This window comes from Camelina sativa, chromosome 13, assembly GCF_000633955.1.
Source record: "Camelina sativa cultivar DH55 chromosome 13, Cs, whole genome shotgun sequence".
Classification (NCBI taxonomy): Eukaryota; Viridiplantae; Streptophyta; class Magnoliopsida; order Brassicales; family Brassicaceae; genus Camelina; species Camelina sativa.
The window spans coordinates 11,808,212-11,822,910 of NC_025697.1; the positions used below are offsets into that span (position 1 = coordinate 11,808,212).

Sequence of the window (14,699 nt, forward strand, 5' to 3'; positions counted from 1 at the left end):
AAAATTCCAATTGAGTGGAGAAGAGTAGTTGGGATGATGTGGAAACCCTAGACATAGATTCTAACTCTTTCATCATCTTCTCTCTATCTTTAACCTTGCAGGTTGATTTCATAGAAAATTCAGCCCTCTTTAAACACTTGGAGTTGGCAAAGATATATTTTATGGCTTCTTTATCCTTACTTCGTCCTTTATATCCTTTCCACTCAAATATCTCGAGATAGGCTGAGAAACATCCGGGAACGGAACTCGGTTCGTTCCATGCCAGTAAGAAATCCTCTTCAAGTTGAATCAATTAATGTCTGTGAAGCCACAACAAAAAGGATACAAAATAATTAACTCTTACTTTTAATTATATAGTCCATCATAACTGATATGAAAGAAACTACAAACCTGGTCGATGTAAAGATCTTTAAGATTAGGAGAATTTTGTAGCAATCCCATTAGTGATTCCCACCAGTCAAACTCACCTAAAAGGGTTATATTACACTCCATTAGCTTGGAGAAGTCAATAGCGTTACACCATGCAGCCTACAATGAAGGCAAGAAAACAGAGAAAAGCGCTAGTTAGTATAATCATAATTAACAATCAGAAAAAGAGTGAGGTTGAAATAACGCTACACACCGATTTTGTCTATTGAGGTACTGGAACCATCGTCCAAACATACTGCCATCGCTTTGACAAAATCATCGTGGCCACTACATCTTTCGTGGGGAGAAACAACATTATATGCACGAGCAAATCGTCGGGCAACGCACTGATTTTGTCTTCACCTCCAAATCTCTGATGACGACGACGTTTAGCTCTTTCCTTCACAAATAGTTGCGATGTATTTGTGTATTAGTATCGATATCGCATACGCAACTTGCATTGAGCTGATAACTAACAAAAGCCCCCTTCTTCTTTGTTCTTTCTCTCCTTTGTATTATACACGCACAAGAGGTTTGGCAGTTCATGGTTTAGGGTGATATTATTTTAACTTTTGTAGGACTATAAGATTTATTTATTTTCTATTTTTTGTAGCTTCAATTTATATTTAACATAAAAGAAATAAAAATTAAGACAACGGTGTGTTAAAAAAAAAAAATCGAATAATAGTTTCTATATTTTTGTAAGATTTATTATTTCTACTTTCTCTCTCTTTTCAATTTATTTTTAACATAAACTAAAAATTAAGAATAACGTTTTTATATATTTTGGTAAGATTTGGTGATTAAAAAAAGAATTTTTTTTTGTAAGATTTACTATTTTTCTCCTTTTTTTTAATATCAATAAAAATAAATAACTAAAGAATTTAATTTGTAAAGAGAATTTAATTAGTAATAGTCAATGCACCCGCACGCACTCCAAATAAAACGCTGCCGTTTTGATCTACGACGGAGGATCTCAACTTTGTGTTACTTCCCCCGGCGAGGAAACAACACAGAGGAGGCCAAAAAAAAAAAAAAAAAAAANAAAAAAGAAGTGTCTCCCTTTTTTGTCCGTGAACATAAAAAAAAAATGTCAGCTTTGTGTCCTGTCTGCAATTTTACGCTTCCCCTCACCTTAATCCAAAGGTAACACAAACAATTTCTTAATCTCTTTCTATATGCTTCCTTTAGTTGTATCATCTATCGAGGTCTTGATGTGTCTGTCTGGTTTACGGCGGAGGGTTTGACTCAGTCATGTGAATTCCCACTTCGAAGACGACGAAATCGAAAACGATCACCACTTGGCTTTGCAACTCGCCTATTCTTCTTCTTCTTCTTCTTCTTCTTCTGATCATCCTTCGTCTTCTTCTGCGTCGTCATCATCTGTAATGCTTTCTAACAACCCTTCAAAATCTTCTTTCCTCGTTAAGTCGAGTACCCAATTGAGAAAGTTGTTTCATTTCTGCAGAACTTGGACAATTGCAACAATGTTGCCTCCTTGGTTCATTCACAGACCAAGAGTCAATTCTACAGTATAGGTCATGGTGGTTTGATTTGTTTGCTGAGGAACTGTCTGGAATCCGAACTAAAATCGAAATCGAAGCCTTTAGAGTGTAGTACTAGTTTGCTATCAGGCTTTGTTGATCATTTTCAATCATCAAAGGAAGATAAAGGTTGGGGATGTGGATGGAAGAACATTCAAATGCAATGTTCTCATTTGATTTCTCATAGAGAAGAAGCTAAAAGAGTTCTCTTTGGTGGCTCTAACTTTGTTCCTGATGTTCCTTCGCTCCAGCGTTGGCTCGAGTTAGCTTGGGACAAGGGTTTTGATGTCTCTGGAGCTCTTCATTTTAATACTAGAATCTACGGTTCGAAGAGATGGATTGGAACCACTGAGTGTGCTGCGTTGTTACGCTCTTTCGGGTTAAGAGCCAGAGTTGTTGATTTTGCTCCTGAGAAGTCTAAATCAATGTATCTTTCAGTTCCTGGTTCTGCTGTTGCTCCCAAGGTAAAGTCATATGGTCCCATGGACAGATATGTGGTTAAAAAGGGCGGTAGTGGGACGGGGAAAACAGTTGGTTCTCATGGTTCTAGTTCTTCTAGGATCAGCAAAGGAGCCGTTTTGATGAATTGGGTTTGGAATTACTTCTCAGATAACAGGTTAAATGTTTCCTCGGGTGTTCATATGACAAACAAAGGGTAGGTGGTTCTGTTTCAGTTCTTATAACCTCAAAACACATTACATATAAGGCCGGCTGGTGAGTTGATGTTGATGTTGATGTTATTGTGTGTACTGCAGGCCCTTGTATTTCCAACATGAAGGACACTCGAGAACAATTGTTGGGATTCAGAGACGTTTGCAAGGAACTACATCTACATCTACTCCCCAATACAATCTCCTGATTTTGGATCCGGCTGATGTGAGTATACTGTTTTTTCCATAATTAAGAAACTATGTTGGCATTCAAGCATATGCCAACATTTACTAAAGCTGAATGTGATTAATGATTGTGATACTTGAATGTGAATGCAGTTTACTAAAGCTATAGAGAAAGCGCTTATAGAGAAGAGAGGATGGGAGAGACATCTTAAAAGAGGAGCTCACACATTGACTTGTCCTGAGTATCAGGTTCAGCTCGCAACTCTAAGATCCATCTTTTTTTTGTTATTTGGCATAAAGTTGAGTGATTTTTGTATTAGTGTGATTGGGTAAATATTATGATGATATATAATATGCATACAGATGTTGTACGTTGATACTGGTATTGCTGAAGGAGCGGAGTTGGATAAGCTCAAGACCATTGATAGCCACTTCGTTGAATTCTAGTGCCTGCCTTAAAAAATTGAAGAATGGTTGCCATTGTATACTTCTGTATCATATCCAACATTTTGTGATGTGCTAAGAAAAAGCTCATATAAGATTGGTATTTTATATATATTTTGCACTAGTATTGAATCTGTTGATCATTCATAGATAAGACTATGTTATTATGACTAGACGTCTAAAGTTTCCTCAACATACAAAGGTTACTTGAACACCATACTATATACCACTTAAAACACGGGCAGACGGCCTATTTCCCCATGGGAACTATCGTATTGAACCAGATAAAGCCCGTTCTTTACTCTCGGTCTATTTTTCCCCGAAATAAAAGTTCGAAACCAATTTCCCCCGAGTCGAAAGTTCGAAAGCTATATCTCCACAGTTTAATTCTATTTCATCAATTAACCCATATATCAGTTTACTATTTACTTAACCGATTAGAAGAAAACTAAACCCAAATTAAACCAAAATAAACCCGATTTCGACCCGTTAAACTTCGATTCACCATCCAAAAATCCCTAAAACTAAAAATCCCCAAATTTGCGAAGAACCCTAGATCAAAGTTTAATTCTTTGCTTAAATTTCTTTGGGAAAACAGCTTCAATGGCGATTGTCCTGGCAGATGCAGACTTCGGAGGAGATTTCGATGAAGAAGCACATGAGAGATGAATTTCAAATCGACCAGTTGGTGAATGAGTTCGTCGATGAACCACCAGTCCGCCATGATGTGTATCCGGAGAGTGATACCGATGAAAACGGTGACGGTACAAAGCCATTTCATACACATATCAGGCGCGGTGATGGGCATTTGTACGATAAGCAGACATTCTTCAGTGGAGTTGCTTTCAAAGAAGCAGTGACGGACTATGTTCTCAGAACTGGAAACAATTTGAAGCAATACAAGTATGATAAAGATAAAATTGGCTTTATGTGTGTTGGTTGTAATGGAGATGATGGTTCACGGTGTGAGTGGAAGGTGTATGCCGCAATTCTGCCAAGTGATAACATGTGGAGGATTAGAAAGTTTAATGATAAGCATAGTTGTATCCCTAATGGAGAATGTGAGATGTTCAAGGTTCCACATATAGCTAGGTTATTTCTTGATAAGATTAGAGATAATCCTGAGTACTTCATGCCAATGAAAATGGAAGAAATCATAAAGGAAAGGTGGAAGATTAGTGTCACTAGGCATCAATGTCAGGCGGCTAGAAAGAAGGCACTAATTTGGATTGATAAGGAGTATGATGAACAGTTTGCTAGATTAAGAGATTATGCTGCTGAGATATTAGAATCTAACAAGGATTCACATGTAGAGGTTGAATGTGTGACTGATGATGGAGGGAAAGACATGTTCAATAGGTTCTATGTTTGTTTTGACAACATAAGAAGAACATGGAAAGAGACTTGTAGGCCTTTAATAGGAATGGATGGTTGCTTCCTAAAGAATAAGGTGAAGGGACAGCTTTTGGTAGCTTTAGGTAGAGATGCTAACAATGGTATTTATCCAATAGCATGGTGAAGATGTTGATAATAACCCCACAGAGTCTTTTAACAGCTCCATTAACAAGGCAAGGGAGAAACCATTTATTGCTATGCTAGAGACAATCAAACGACTTGCGATGGTGAGGATTGCCAGAAGGTCTGCAGTATCTTATTCTCACACAGGTAATTTCAATGATTTTTAGTATTATCAATGGTTTGATTGTTTCTCACACAGGTCTCGTTTTAAACAATAATGATTGCATTGTTTGTTTGCAGGGATCTGCACTCCATATGTTGCATTGTTTCTAGCTAAAGAGCATAAGTATGCGTGTGAGTCGAAGGTTTATTCAAGCACAAATGGAACATATGAAGTACATCATGGTTTAGATAAACATAGAGTCTGCCTTAAGAAGATGGTTTGTTCCTGCATGAAGTGGCAGATATGTGGCATCCCATGTGAACATGCCTATGCAGTCATCATCGAGAAAACACTTGTAGCCGAGAACTATGTCTGTCAATGGTTCAGGACAGCTATGTGGAGAAGAAACTACACCGAAGGCCTGGTTCCACAGAGAGGTCCAAGGTTTTGGCCAGAGACAAATGCTCCTAATGTGTGTATACCAAATGATGAAGATGAAGATGATGAAGATCAAGATAAAGGTAAGAAGAAAAAGCCTGACAAAAAGAGGAAGAAGGGTGTCAATGAGTCACCAACTAAGAAGAAACCAAAGGAGAAGAAAAGAATCATGCATTGTGGCATTTGTGGAGAAGCGAATCATAATTCTAGGTTCCACAAGAAAGAGTTTGCCAAGGTGAATGTATTTTCCTTTTCATGGTTTCAGTTTATAGAGTTTGTTTTGGTTTACTAATGTTACAATGTTTTAATTTTTTTTTGCAGCCAAGTCAAGGGGAACCAAGTGAAGGTTCACTCACTCAAGCTTAATCAAGTAGCTAAGTAGAAATAGGGTTCTAATTTTGTGGTTGCCTTAATGTATTTTCGACCACATAGACTTGTAATTCCCTATGTCTTTTTTCTTTTGTCTCTTCTTAAAACTTGCTAGTGATGTATTTTGGTGAATGTTTTATGAACGGCTATGATCAATATCATAATTCTGAAATTTAACTTCTCATTCTCATTACCACAATAGCAACAACAAACTAACAACAATTGTCTTCATAGCAACAACAAAATAGCAACAACAAACTAACAACAATTGTCTTCATAGCAACAACAAACTAACAACAACAAACTAACAACAACACTGAATCTCTTGTTCAACCTAGTAGCTTACTGAGACCAATCATGATCATACATAAGAATACTATGATAAGCATCATTCTCTTATTGCTTGATTTGGCTTCATCCAAAGCATCTTCAACCTTCTCAAATATCTCCTTCTCCATCTTCTCATAAACCATCTTTTCCAACTCAAACCTCTCTGTTCTGATATCTTTCAGCTGCTTCTCAAGTTCAACAGTCTTTGCATCTAATGTATCTATCTCATTGACAAAAGCTTCATCAACCCATTTAAATGTGTGTTCATCGTTTCTAAGCTGCAACAACCCAAATGTTATACACAAAATTAGAAAAACAAATCAAATGTTATACACAAAATTAGAAAAAACAGTTACCTTATTGGCTACTGCAAACCCACACCGATAATATCTCCGGTACGGATTCGAATCGGACTTCGATGTCAAAGCCATGATTCCTTCCCCGCACCAACATCTCTTTGGGACACCGATAACCCTTCCTCTTGCACGGAAACTTGATTCGGTGGAATTTGTTGACACATTACTCATTGTGATACTCGAACTCGTGAAAGAAGAAGCAAATTCAAGAAGAAGAAGCAAATTCAATAAGAAGAATCGATTATGCAAGAAGTGAAAATTGATTTTAGGTTTTGATTCTGGGTTTTATGATAAACGGGTCGGGTAGGTGGAGGAATTTGGTTCAACAATTGGTTTATTTTTGGGACATATATGGTTTGGTCTCTGGTTTAGACATTAAACCGCTATAATCCAGAATCGGGGAGATATAGCTTTCGAACTTTCGACTCGGGGGAAAATTGATTTCAAACTTTTATTTCGGGGAAAAATAGACCGAAGGTAAAGAACGGCTCTATCTGGTTCGATACGATAGTTCCCATGGAGAAATAGACTGTCTGCCCCTTAAAACACCTAAAACATAAAAATATGTGGCTATTTTATTAGAAACACTGAGAAAGGTAAAAAAAAAAAAAAAAAAGGTGAAAATACAGAATGGCAATTTGAGATTTAACCAAAGATAGCATATCACCACACCTAAAAAAATAGAAATGTCTTTGTCCAAAAGCACTTAATAACTTGTGAGATTTGAGTCATAAAGAAAAAAAAGCTATAGAGCTTTTCCAATTCGCCCAGTTTGGTGATCCCTTCTTCCCCTGGCAACAAAACTTTTCATGTGTGCCTCAAATGAACAACATAACCTCACTGTTGCTCTTTCATGGACTGTGAAAATTGCGACATTGTAGAGGTTTTGTTGGTTATTTAAGAGGCAGATGTAGCCACCTTCTTCCTCACAATCCTTTTTCGTCTAGCCTTTGGAGGTGCAGAATCTGAAACTGAGTCCTCTTGCTTCTTCCCAAGTAGCCCTGAGACAATTGCATTCTTTGAGATAAACCATCTTGACGATGGCTTTGCTACTGCTTCCTCTGAGGGTCGGTTGTATGCCTTTGCCAGCAGATCATCTGACTGCGCCAGTGGGTCTGCCTCCACACCTAGCCATACCTGTCTTGACTTTTCCCCTAATTGAACGTTCATAATCCTGTACCAGATCCATCCATATTTATCAACGTTCTTGATCCACAGATAAATGGTTTCCTAAGCCCTAAGACAGAGTTTTGCAATACAAAATCCAAACTTCCAACATGTCCTGATTATGTATGTTATATACATATGTGGGAGAGGAAAGTGGGGGAAATAGAGGAATACCTCAAGGCAGTGCCGAAGAAGAGTGCTACTCCTATGACATCAAAGTGGCTGCTCACTGATCTCTCAAATCCACATAACAGCTGATATCTCAAGTTCGCATATATTCCAAGAAATGCACCATAACCAAGAGCATTAGTGCTGATAGATGGGACCGTCACAGATACTCTGTCAGAACAAAGGTACAATAAGTTATAAGTCAAGCATGAGCTGGTAAAGAAACAGAGAAGCTGCCCGAGTGAAACAAGATATCTGTAATTCCAGGATAGAAACAGAAAATATGTGATGACCTGTTCTTCTTCTTTCCTGCCAGAAGGTTTGACAACGAACCCTGGAGAGTTCCTGCTGCGAGTCCAAGAATGGACAACTCTGCGGCCTTGTAGAAAAGAGAATGAAATCTCTTTTGCAAGTCGAACTCTCTAAGAGGATAGCTCATTTCAAATAAATTATTTGGTAGCTTTTGTAGTGTATTTTGCAGGTCAAACCGGAATGTGTTTCCATAGGAACGACATGGAGCTAGCAACCAAACAGCAGCTGCATTGCATGCTGATACAGTAAGAACATTTATAAGTGCAAGATCCCATTCCTCTTTTATTCTGCAAATCATAGAGAGTACATGTTAGGGAAAGAAACCAGAAGCTACAAATCCTACAAAGTTTAGGTACATGGAAAGGAACATACCTATTCTTACGATTCTTCACCTCCCACCAAACCGAGCATCCAACAGTGGCAGCTTGCTCCAAAAGAAGTTTGTAGAGAAATGCAGGGTCCGCCAACATCCTACACAAGGCAGTCGCTTAGTTAAAACTGCATATAGTATGACAGTATAGAAACTACTTGGAGACAATGAAGTCCATAGGTATAGATAGATCACAGAAGAAACCGATAAATTACCTGCCAACAAAGGCCCTCGACAATCCCTGAGGAAGAGCACGGGAGATCATTCTAGTTGTTGTAGGACGGGCATTTATGGCAAGGAATTTCACCATTTGTGCTGAGCTGACTAAACCCTGCATACAAGTTTCCGTAAGTTCAAGTATGTCAGCATCCCAAAATCACCATTTCATGATAACGGAAAGCTTAAAGGGTATCACACCATTTCATAAGCTTGACGGAGACCGGCAGGCAAATCCATCATTGTTTTTTGCCATTCATTCAACACAGCATCAACAAATTTCCTATCAAAAAGCTGGACAATAACATAAATGTCGTTACTGGATGACACACCAAGACAATAAAATACATGAAAAAAAATCAACAAAACACAAGCGTGAAGTTCTCATACCTCTGCGAGGAACATCCTACGCCTAAAAAGCCCATCATCATCTCCCTCATCGCCATCATCAAATTCATCAAAGTAATCATCATCATCACCATTATCGTCACCTCCATCACCACCACCGTTATTGATACTCTTTCCAATGTTTCCACCACCTCCTCCAGTTGCAATCTGTAATGAAACATGATATAGAAAATTCACAAAACACTCTTTTCTGATCGGTGGAAATAAATGATCAACTTATCCGGATTAAAATCAATCAATGTCTGACCCAGAATAAAGATACTTTCACATCGAACAAAGAAGCAGGACTAAAGTCTAGTGGTTCACAATCACTGCTAGAGACTGAGGCGAGTGCTACTCATACTTCGCCACTCTCACTACACAAACTTGATGAACCATCGAAAAAAATTCATAACAGAGATGATAAAACAAGCAACGACATGCTGATGTAGCCAAACCACAGATAAAAGACACATCCTTTAGAGAGAATTTCACCAAACTACTTCTTAATTCTTGGATTAGAATTGCTATAATGAAAATTCTTGCAAAAAGAGAGAGAGAGTAAGACCTCAGGGCTGGTCTCAGATATCTTCTGGGTCATATCAAGCTTCCCCTTTTCCAAAGTAACAGCTCCTACGGAACCAAACTTGCCTTTCATCACAGGACACATCTGAGTACTAGCAGAGAAGGAACCAGAGGAAGAAGGGCCTAATTCAACTCCCGTAGGCAATTGTAAGCAGCGCTCGAGACCCGAAACTGAATCATCGACAAGAAAAGAGGAGGTAGCCCTAACGAAGCCGCGACGGAGCTTACAAGGCAGATTGGGTAGTGAACGAGGGATAGGTAAACAGGGTTTGAGTGGAGATAAGGGTTTGGGAGCAACGACGCTCTGAAACACCATATGCGACATAGCTTTTACCAGGATTCAAAACAAAACCCAACCTTTCAATTCCGATAAAGATTTAAGCTTTTTTTTCTGGTGAATTTTCTTGAAGAAAAGGCGCAGAGCCTTTTGCTTCTCTCTTAGGGCTGAGAGAGAGAGAGAGAGAGAGAGAGAGAGAAAGAGGAAGAGAGAGATGAGAAAGGAAGAGAGGTTTTATCGCCAATCAGACGATTACAGAAACAACAACCCAATCTCACTTTTCTCTTTTTTGCACCTACTCAAAGCTTAATACTTCAGTGTGAGACAGAGGGTTTCAAGTCGGTTGTATTATACATTTGACAGCAGGGTCTCTCTCTCACACAAGTCGGTCGTTAAGGGCCAAATCTATCTATACATTTGTTGTAGCATCTACGAATACGTCCAATTCGAAGTTCCATGGTTCGGTTATTGTCATGTGTCAAATGGAAATTAAATCCATTCCTCTCGATTAGGTGAAAAAAAAATAACATTTTGATACTAATAAATTCTCCTGCAATTGTTTTACACGCTTCACAGAGAGATAATACAAACCATTTAATAATGACAAATAAATGCAAAAATGACAATACAAAAAACTAAAAACACATCAAACACAATTGAATGTCGTGAACATTATCGTATTTTTTTTTCCTCTACTCAATTTGGCCACAAAGCTTTGATTTCTGAATAATATATCTAATAGATATACACTCTGCTGTCGTCATTTTGGGATCTTCTATGCAAAGTTTGGTGCTAATTCAAGAAATCAAAGTCAATTGGCTGACTTCTTATTGGAGGATAAGTGGTTACTTCTCGCTTCTCAGTTGCTGCATTCTCTATTGGTTTCGCTGTTGTTGTAGCACTAGCAGTTTCAGGCGGCGTTGTTGTAACAGATTCAGGCGGCGGTGTTGTTTGGCTAGTATCTTCTGTGGCTGCAGCTGCTTCTGTGGTTGGAGTTGAAGACGGATCGCTTTTGTCTTCTATAGAAGTTTCCTCATTTTCTACAGGAGGAGGTTCAGACACTGTCTCTGTCACTTGTCCATCCACAGGTGCTGGTGACTCAGCAATGGCTGCAGTTTCAGGTGCCGCAGAATCAGCAGTGGCTGCAGTTTCAGGTGCGGGTGACTCAGCAACGGCTGCAGTTTCAGGCACTGATTCGGTCTGTGTTGGCTCAGAAGATGGAGGAGCTTCAATAGCCAATGGTTTAGCCGGTTCTTCGAGCGCCAATGGCTTTGTTGGTTCTGGCTGTGAAGTCTTCTGCGTGAGTAAAGGTTTTTTGGGAGCAGAAATGGAAGCAAAGATTGAAGACATTCCGGGAGGTAGAATCTCGATTGGAGGTTTTTTGGATACATCAGATAAACTCGTGAGCTTTGGATCCTCGAGTGAAGCCAGAAACGCACTTGCAGCATCGGTTTTAGAAGATGGAGCTTGCTCAACTTCCTTCTGCAGCGTTTTATTCCAAGCCTGCACCAAGTTCTTTAGAGTAGGACGACCATGTGCCTGTGTGAATAAATTACAGCAGTGAAGTCAGAACAATACAAGGTCTATTTATAAACTGCAAAAAGTAAATAATATGAAATNCTTCTGTGGTTGGAGTTGAAGACGGATCGCTTTTGTCTTCTATAGAAGTTTCCTCATTTTCTACAGGAGGAGGTTCAGACACTGTCTCTGTCACTTGTCCATCCACAGGTGCTGGTGACTCAGCAACGGCTGCAGTTTCAGGTGCCGCAGAATCAGCAGTGCCTGCAGTTTCAGGTGCGGGTGACTCAGCAACGGCTGCAGTTTCAGGCACTGATTCGGTCTGTGTTGGCTCAGAAGATGGAGGAGCTTCAATAGCCAATGGTTTAGCCGGTTCTTCGAGCGCCAATGGCTTTGTTGGTTCTGGCTGTGAAGTCTTCTGCGTGAGTAAAGGTTTTTTGGGAGCAGAAATGGAAGCAAAGATTGAAGACATTCCGGGAGGTAGAATCTCGATTGGAGGTTTTTTGGATACATCAGATAAACTCGTGAGCTTTGGATCCTCGAGTGAAGCCAGAAACGCACTTGCAGCATCGGTTTTAGAAGATGGAGCTTGCTCAACTTCCTTCTGTAGCGTTTTATTCCAAGCCTGGACCAAGTTCTTTAGTGTAGGACGACCATGTGCCTGTGTGAATAAATTACAGCAGTGAAGTCAGAAACAATACAAGGTCTATTTATAAACTGCAAAAAGTAAATAATATGAAATCTTACATGGGCATGAAGCACGGCTTCTGCGAGCATTCCCGTGTCTTGCCATGCCTTTTCCATGAGCGCGTTGTCTCCCAAAACTGCAGCAGAGAATGCTGATTCTCTCCCGAGGCCTATGGAGATCAGATTGTTTATCAGACCCTGCAACAATGTCAAAATAGCCTTTCAATTAGGGGTCTGCAGGTACAAAGTATGAAATCAAGAGCATAACCCATAAATATTTTCAAAACAACATATTCGTCAATAGTTAGTTATGTAGATCCTGTCTAGTGAACAACACAACGGTCTCTACATTTCTGCAGGTATCCTAAATTACGAAAAGGAAATTTCGAACCCGAATGAAAGAGAAATTGCAGACATACACTTAGGCGTGTCAATTCTCCATGGTTTGCTAGGCGTAATGCAAGACCTCGCAATTCATGACCCTGTAAAGCGCCTTTGACCGAACCTGCAGTTGCCAGTCTTTTTAGAGCTTCGCGAGCAATGTCGGCGTGCCCGGTGGCATCTGCAGCATCTATAAGGTCAAGAAACTCCTTTGCAAATTTCACTATTCCCTCCACAGCTTCAACAACATCTTCCTTTTTAGTAGCTGTCAAAGAAAGAATGTCACTCAAATCAAGGCCTGCACCATCCTGTCCAATGTCCTTGCTATTACTCATTGTGAGAAGACAATGAAGAGCCCTCTTAAGATCATTGCTCTGCATTGCGAGATCAAACTCCAGCCTGAGAAAACATAAAGCTAAGTCAAACCCCGAACCTAAGGCAATGAGAAAATAATCACTAATGGCATTTTCGTGTGAGATGACAGCTAGGATGGAGGATTTAATACATGAGTGAAACACTGTATTCTGTTACTGTTCAGCGTAAACAATTCAGAGACTAAAGAAAAGTGTGCATCGTCAGAACCAAATTGAAGGAATAGCGGCACCAAAAAATAACATTCTTAATTACCTCTTAGATATTCCAGGCAAATGAAGAGCTTCTGTCGCATATCCCATCCCCAGCATAAATTGTGCCAGATCGTCATGGTGTTCTCTCCCAAGCCTACTTGCCCTGTGCAACAAAATGTTGTCTTACCATTCCAGCTACTTTCCTACTCACGTAAACACAGGATTTTGAGAATCAAATACATACCATTTAACAGCACTAACAGCATCCCCGTAAGCAGCAAGGCAGCGACAGCGGATACCAGGATGATTCAGTGATATGGCATGAGCACACATGTACCTACCATGAAAATGGAAGTGTCAGACAAGAATTTCGATCTTAGGTTTATTATTTATATAATCATTCAAGTGACTAAAATGAAGATTCTGGCAACATATAGTATTCAAAATAACAAACGTGGAAACATGGTAAAATCTGCGAAAACATATTTTTGGTGCTCGTGGAAGCCTTGAATGCAAACAGTCAGATGTCAACGAGCCAACCTAGTGCGTACTAAGAATGAAAAGGAAAATTCAAAATCTAATTGAATATACAAGTCTCCAACGAAGTTAAACAATTCACCAGTTCTCAGTCTGCATATAACAAGGAATATTTTAACAAGAGACAGTCTGTCTGAAGGTAAGAACAGGAGACTCTTGGTACCTGTCAATGAGCCAAAGAACTCCATCCCGTACACCAGCAACAACAAGAGGCCCCACTGGTCGTTTTTGCTCCACTGGGAAACGAGTAACAGCCACTGATACCCCCCCACCACCTACAGCTACCTCACTGGTCCTTCTTTCATCCATAATGTCATCGCCATCACCTCTTGATTGTCTTGGCAATGATAAGAATGGCGGAACAGATGGGGCATTTTGGAAAGAAGCCAAACGCACCACCTACAATTAAAAAGTATACTCATGAGGAAGACTCTTGTTAGTCTGACAAGGATAGACATAAGTCGACAAATGTGAAGTACAAAAAAAAAAAGAAAAAGTTACATATATGTAGCTTCTAATAGTTACATATATCCCATGTAAAAGAAATTTCACCTGTAGCATGGGTGGTCTTAAAGATATCCTTTCTTGCTTCGCAGACTGGGAACCTTCTACTGTGATTAAGGCTAACTCTCCATGCTCTGCAACTGCTCTAGCCTGGGCTTCCTTAACTTTCATTTCTTCCTTCATCTTCCTAGTCTCTATATCAATTTCAGAAACTCCCGCATCCACAAAGACACATCTGGAAATCCAGGCATGGAAGAAGTATTAGTATTCAGAAAGTAACAGATTCAGGTAGCCGTATCAATGAAATTATTTTTCAAAAGGTCATACACATTACCCGTAAGACACTTCTAAAATTTGTCTTATCCAAGTTGAAGCAGGATTCAAGGTAATTGACAAAAAACAGACGAGAAATCGTGCATCATATATAGAGCAATAATCTTACTCAATAGTGGTTGGTGTAGCCACAAACAGCTGCCTGCGATGCCAAACAGCTCCAGTAGCATGTGCAATAGCAACATCACCAAGATATCTATACTGAGGGCGCAAGGACGATATGACCATGTATTGTTGATAAGCAAATGCACAGTACTCAACTGTTTGGTCCCATGCCGCCCATTCTGGCTGAGGTAGCATACCACCTACTGGCTCAAAATTTTCCCAACTACAAATTGAAACTTC

General features: G+C 39.5%; 4 protein-coding genes across 4 annotated transcripts in view; 1 reads left to right on the forward strand and 3 right to left on the reverse strand.

Moving 5' to 3' along the window:
- Positions 1,422-3,356, forward strand: LOC104736491 (zinc finger with UFM1-specific peptidase domain protein-like). The gene is made up of 6 exons (XM_010456491.2): positions 1,422-1,554; positions 1,661-1,793; positions 1,877-2,607; positions 2,708-2,828; positions 2,942-3,037; positions 3,152-3,356. The coding sequence occupies exons 1-6, from the start codon at positions 1,499-1,501 to the stop codon at positions 3,233-3,235; spliced, it is 1,221 nt and encodes a 406-aa protein (XP_010454793.1). The 5' UTR covers positions 1,422-1,498; the 3' UTR covers positions 3,236-3,356.
- LOC104736492 (uncharacterized protein At4g04775-like) lies at positions 5,918-6,876 on the reverse strand. The gene is made up of 2 exons (XM_010456492.1): positions 6,347-6,876; positions 5,918-6,268 (listed from the first exon to the last, which is right to left on the reverse strand). Exons 1-2 carry the CDS (start codon positions 6,515-6,517, stop codon positions 5,990-5,992), a joined length of 450 nt encoding a protein of 149 aa, XP_010454794.1. The 5' UTR covers positions 6,518-6,876; the 3' UTR covers positions 5,918-5,989.
- LOC104736493 (protein RETICULATA-RELATED 1, chloroplastic-like) lies at positions 6,971-10,078 on the reverse strand. The gene is made up of 8 exons (XM_010456493.2): positions 9,535-10,078; positions 8,970-9,134; positions 8,781-8,873; positions 8,579-8,694; positions 8,366-8,464; positions 7,975-8,280; positions 7,688-7,852; positions 6,971-7,520 (listed from the first exon to the last, which is right to left on the reverse strand). Exons 1-8 carry the CDS (start codon positions 9,874-9,876, stop codon positions 7,244-7,246), a joined length of 1,563 nt encoding a protein of 520 aa, XP_010454795.1. The 5' UTR covers positions 9,877-10,078; the 3' UTR covers positions 6,971-7,243.
- The window catches only part of LOC104736495, an 11,691-nt gene continuing 7,336 nt past the window's right edge, over positions 10,345-14,699 (reverse strand). The window contains exons 14-22 of the mRNA XM_010456494.2: positions 14,464-14,682; positions 14,070-14,256; positions 13,681-13,916; positions 13,225-13,317; positions 13,042-13,143; positions 12,453-12,813; positions 12,094-12,231; positions 11,611-12,007; positions 10,345-11,003 (exon numbers count right to left, since the gene is read on the reverse strand). Of these exons, the coding sequence (XP_010454796.1) occupies positions 10,621-11,003; positions 11,611-12,007; positions 12,094-12,231; positions 12,453-12,813; positions 13,042-13,143; positions 13,225-13,317; positions 13,681-13,916; positions 14,070-14,256; positions 14,464-14,682 (2,116 nt within the window). The 3' untranslated portion in view covers positions 10,345-10,620. The remainder of the gene's footprint in view (positions 11,004-11,610; positions 12,008-12,093; positions 12,232-12,452; positions 12,814-13,041; positions 13,144-13,224; positions 13,318-13,680; positions 13,917-14,069; positions 14,257-14,463; positions 14,683-14,699) is intronic.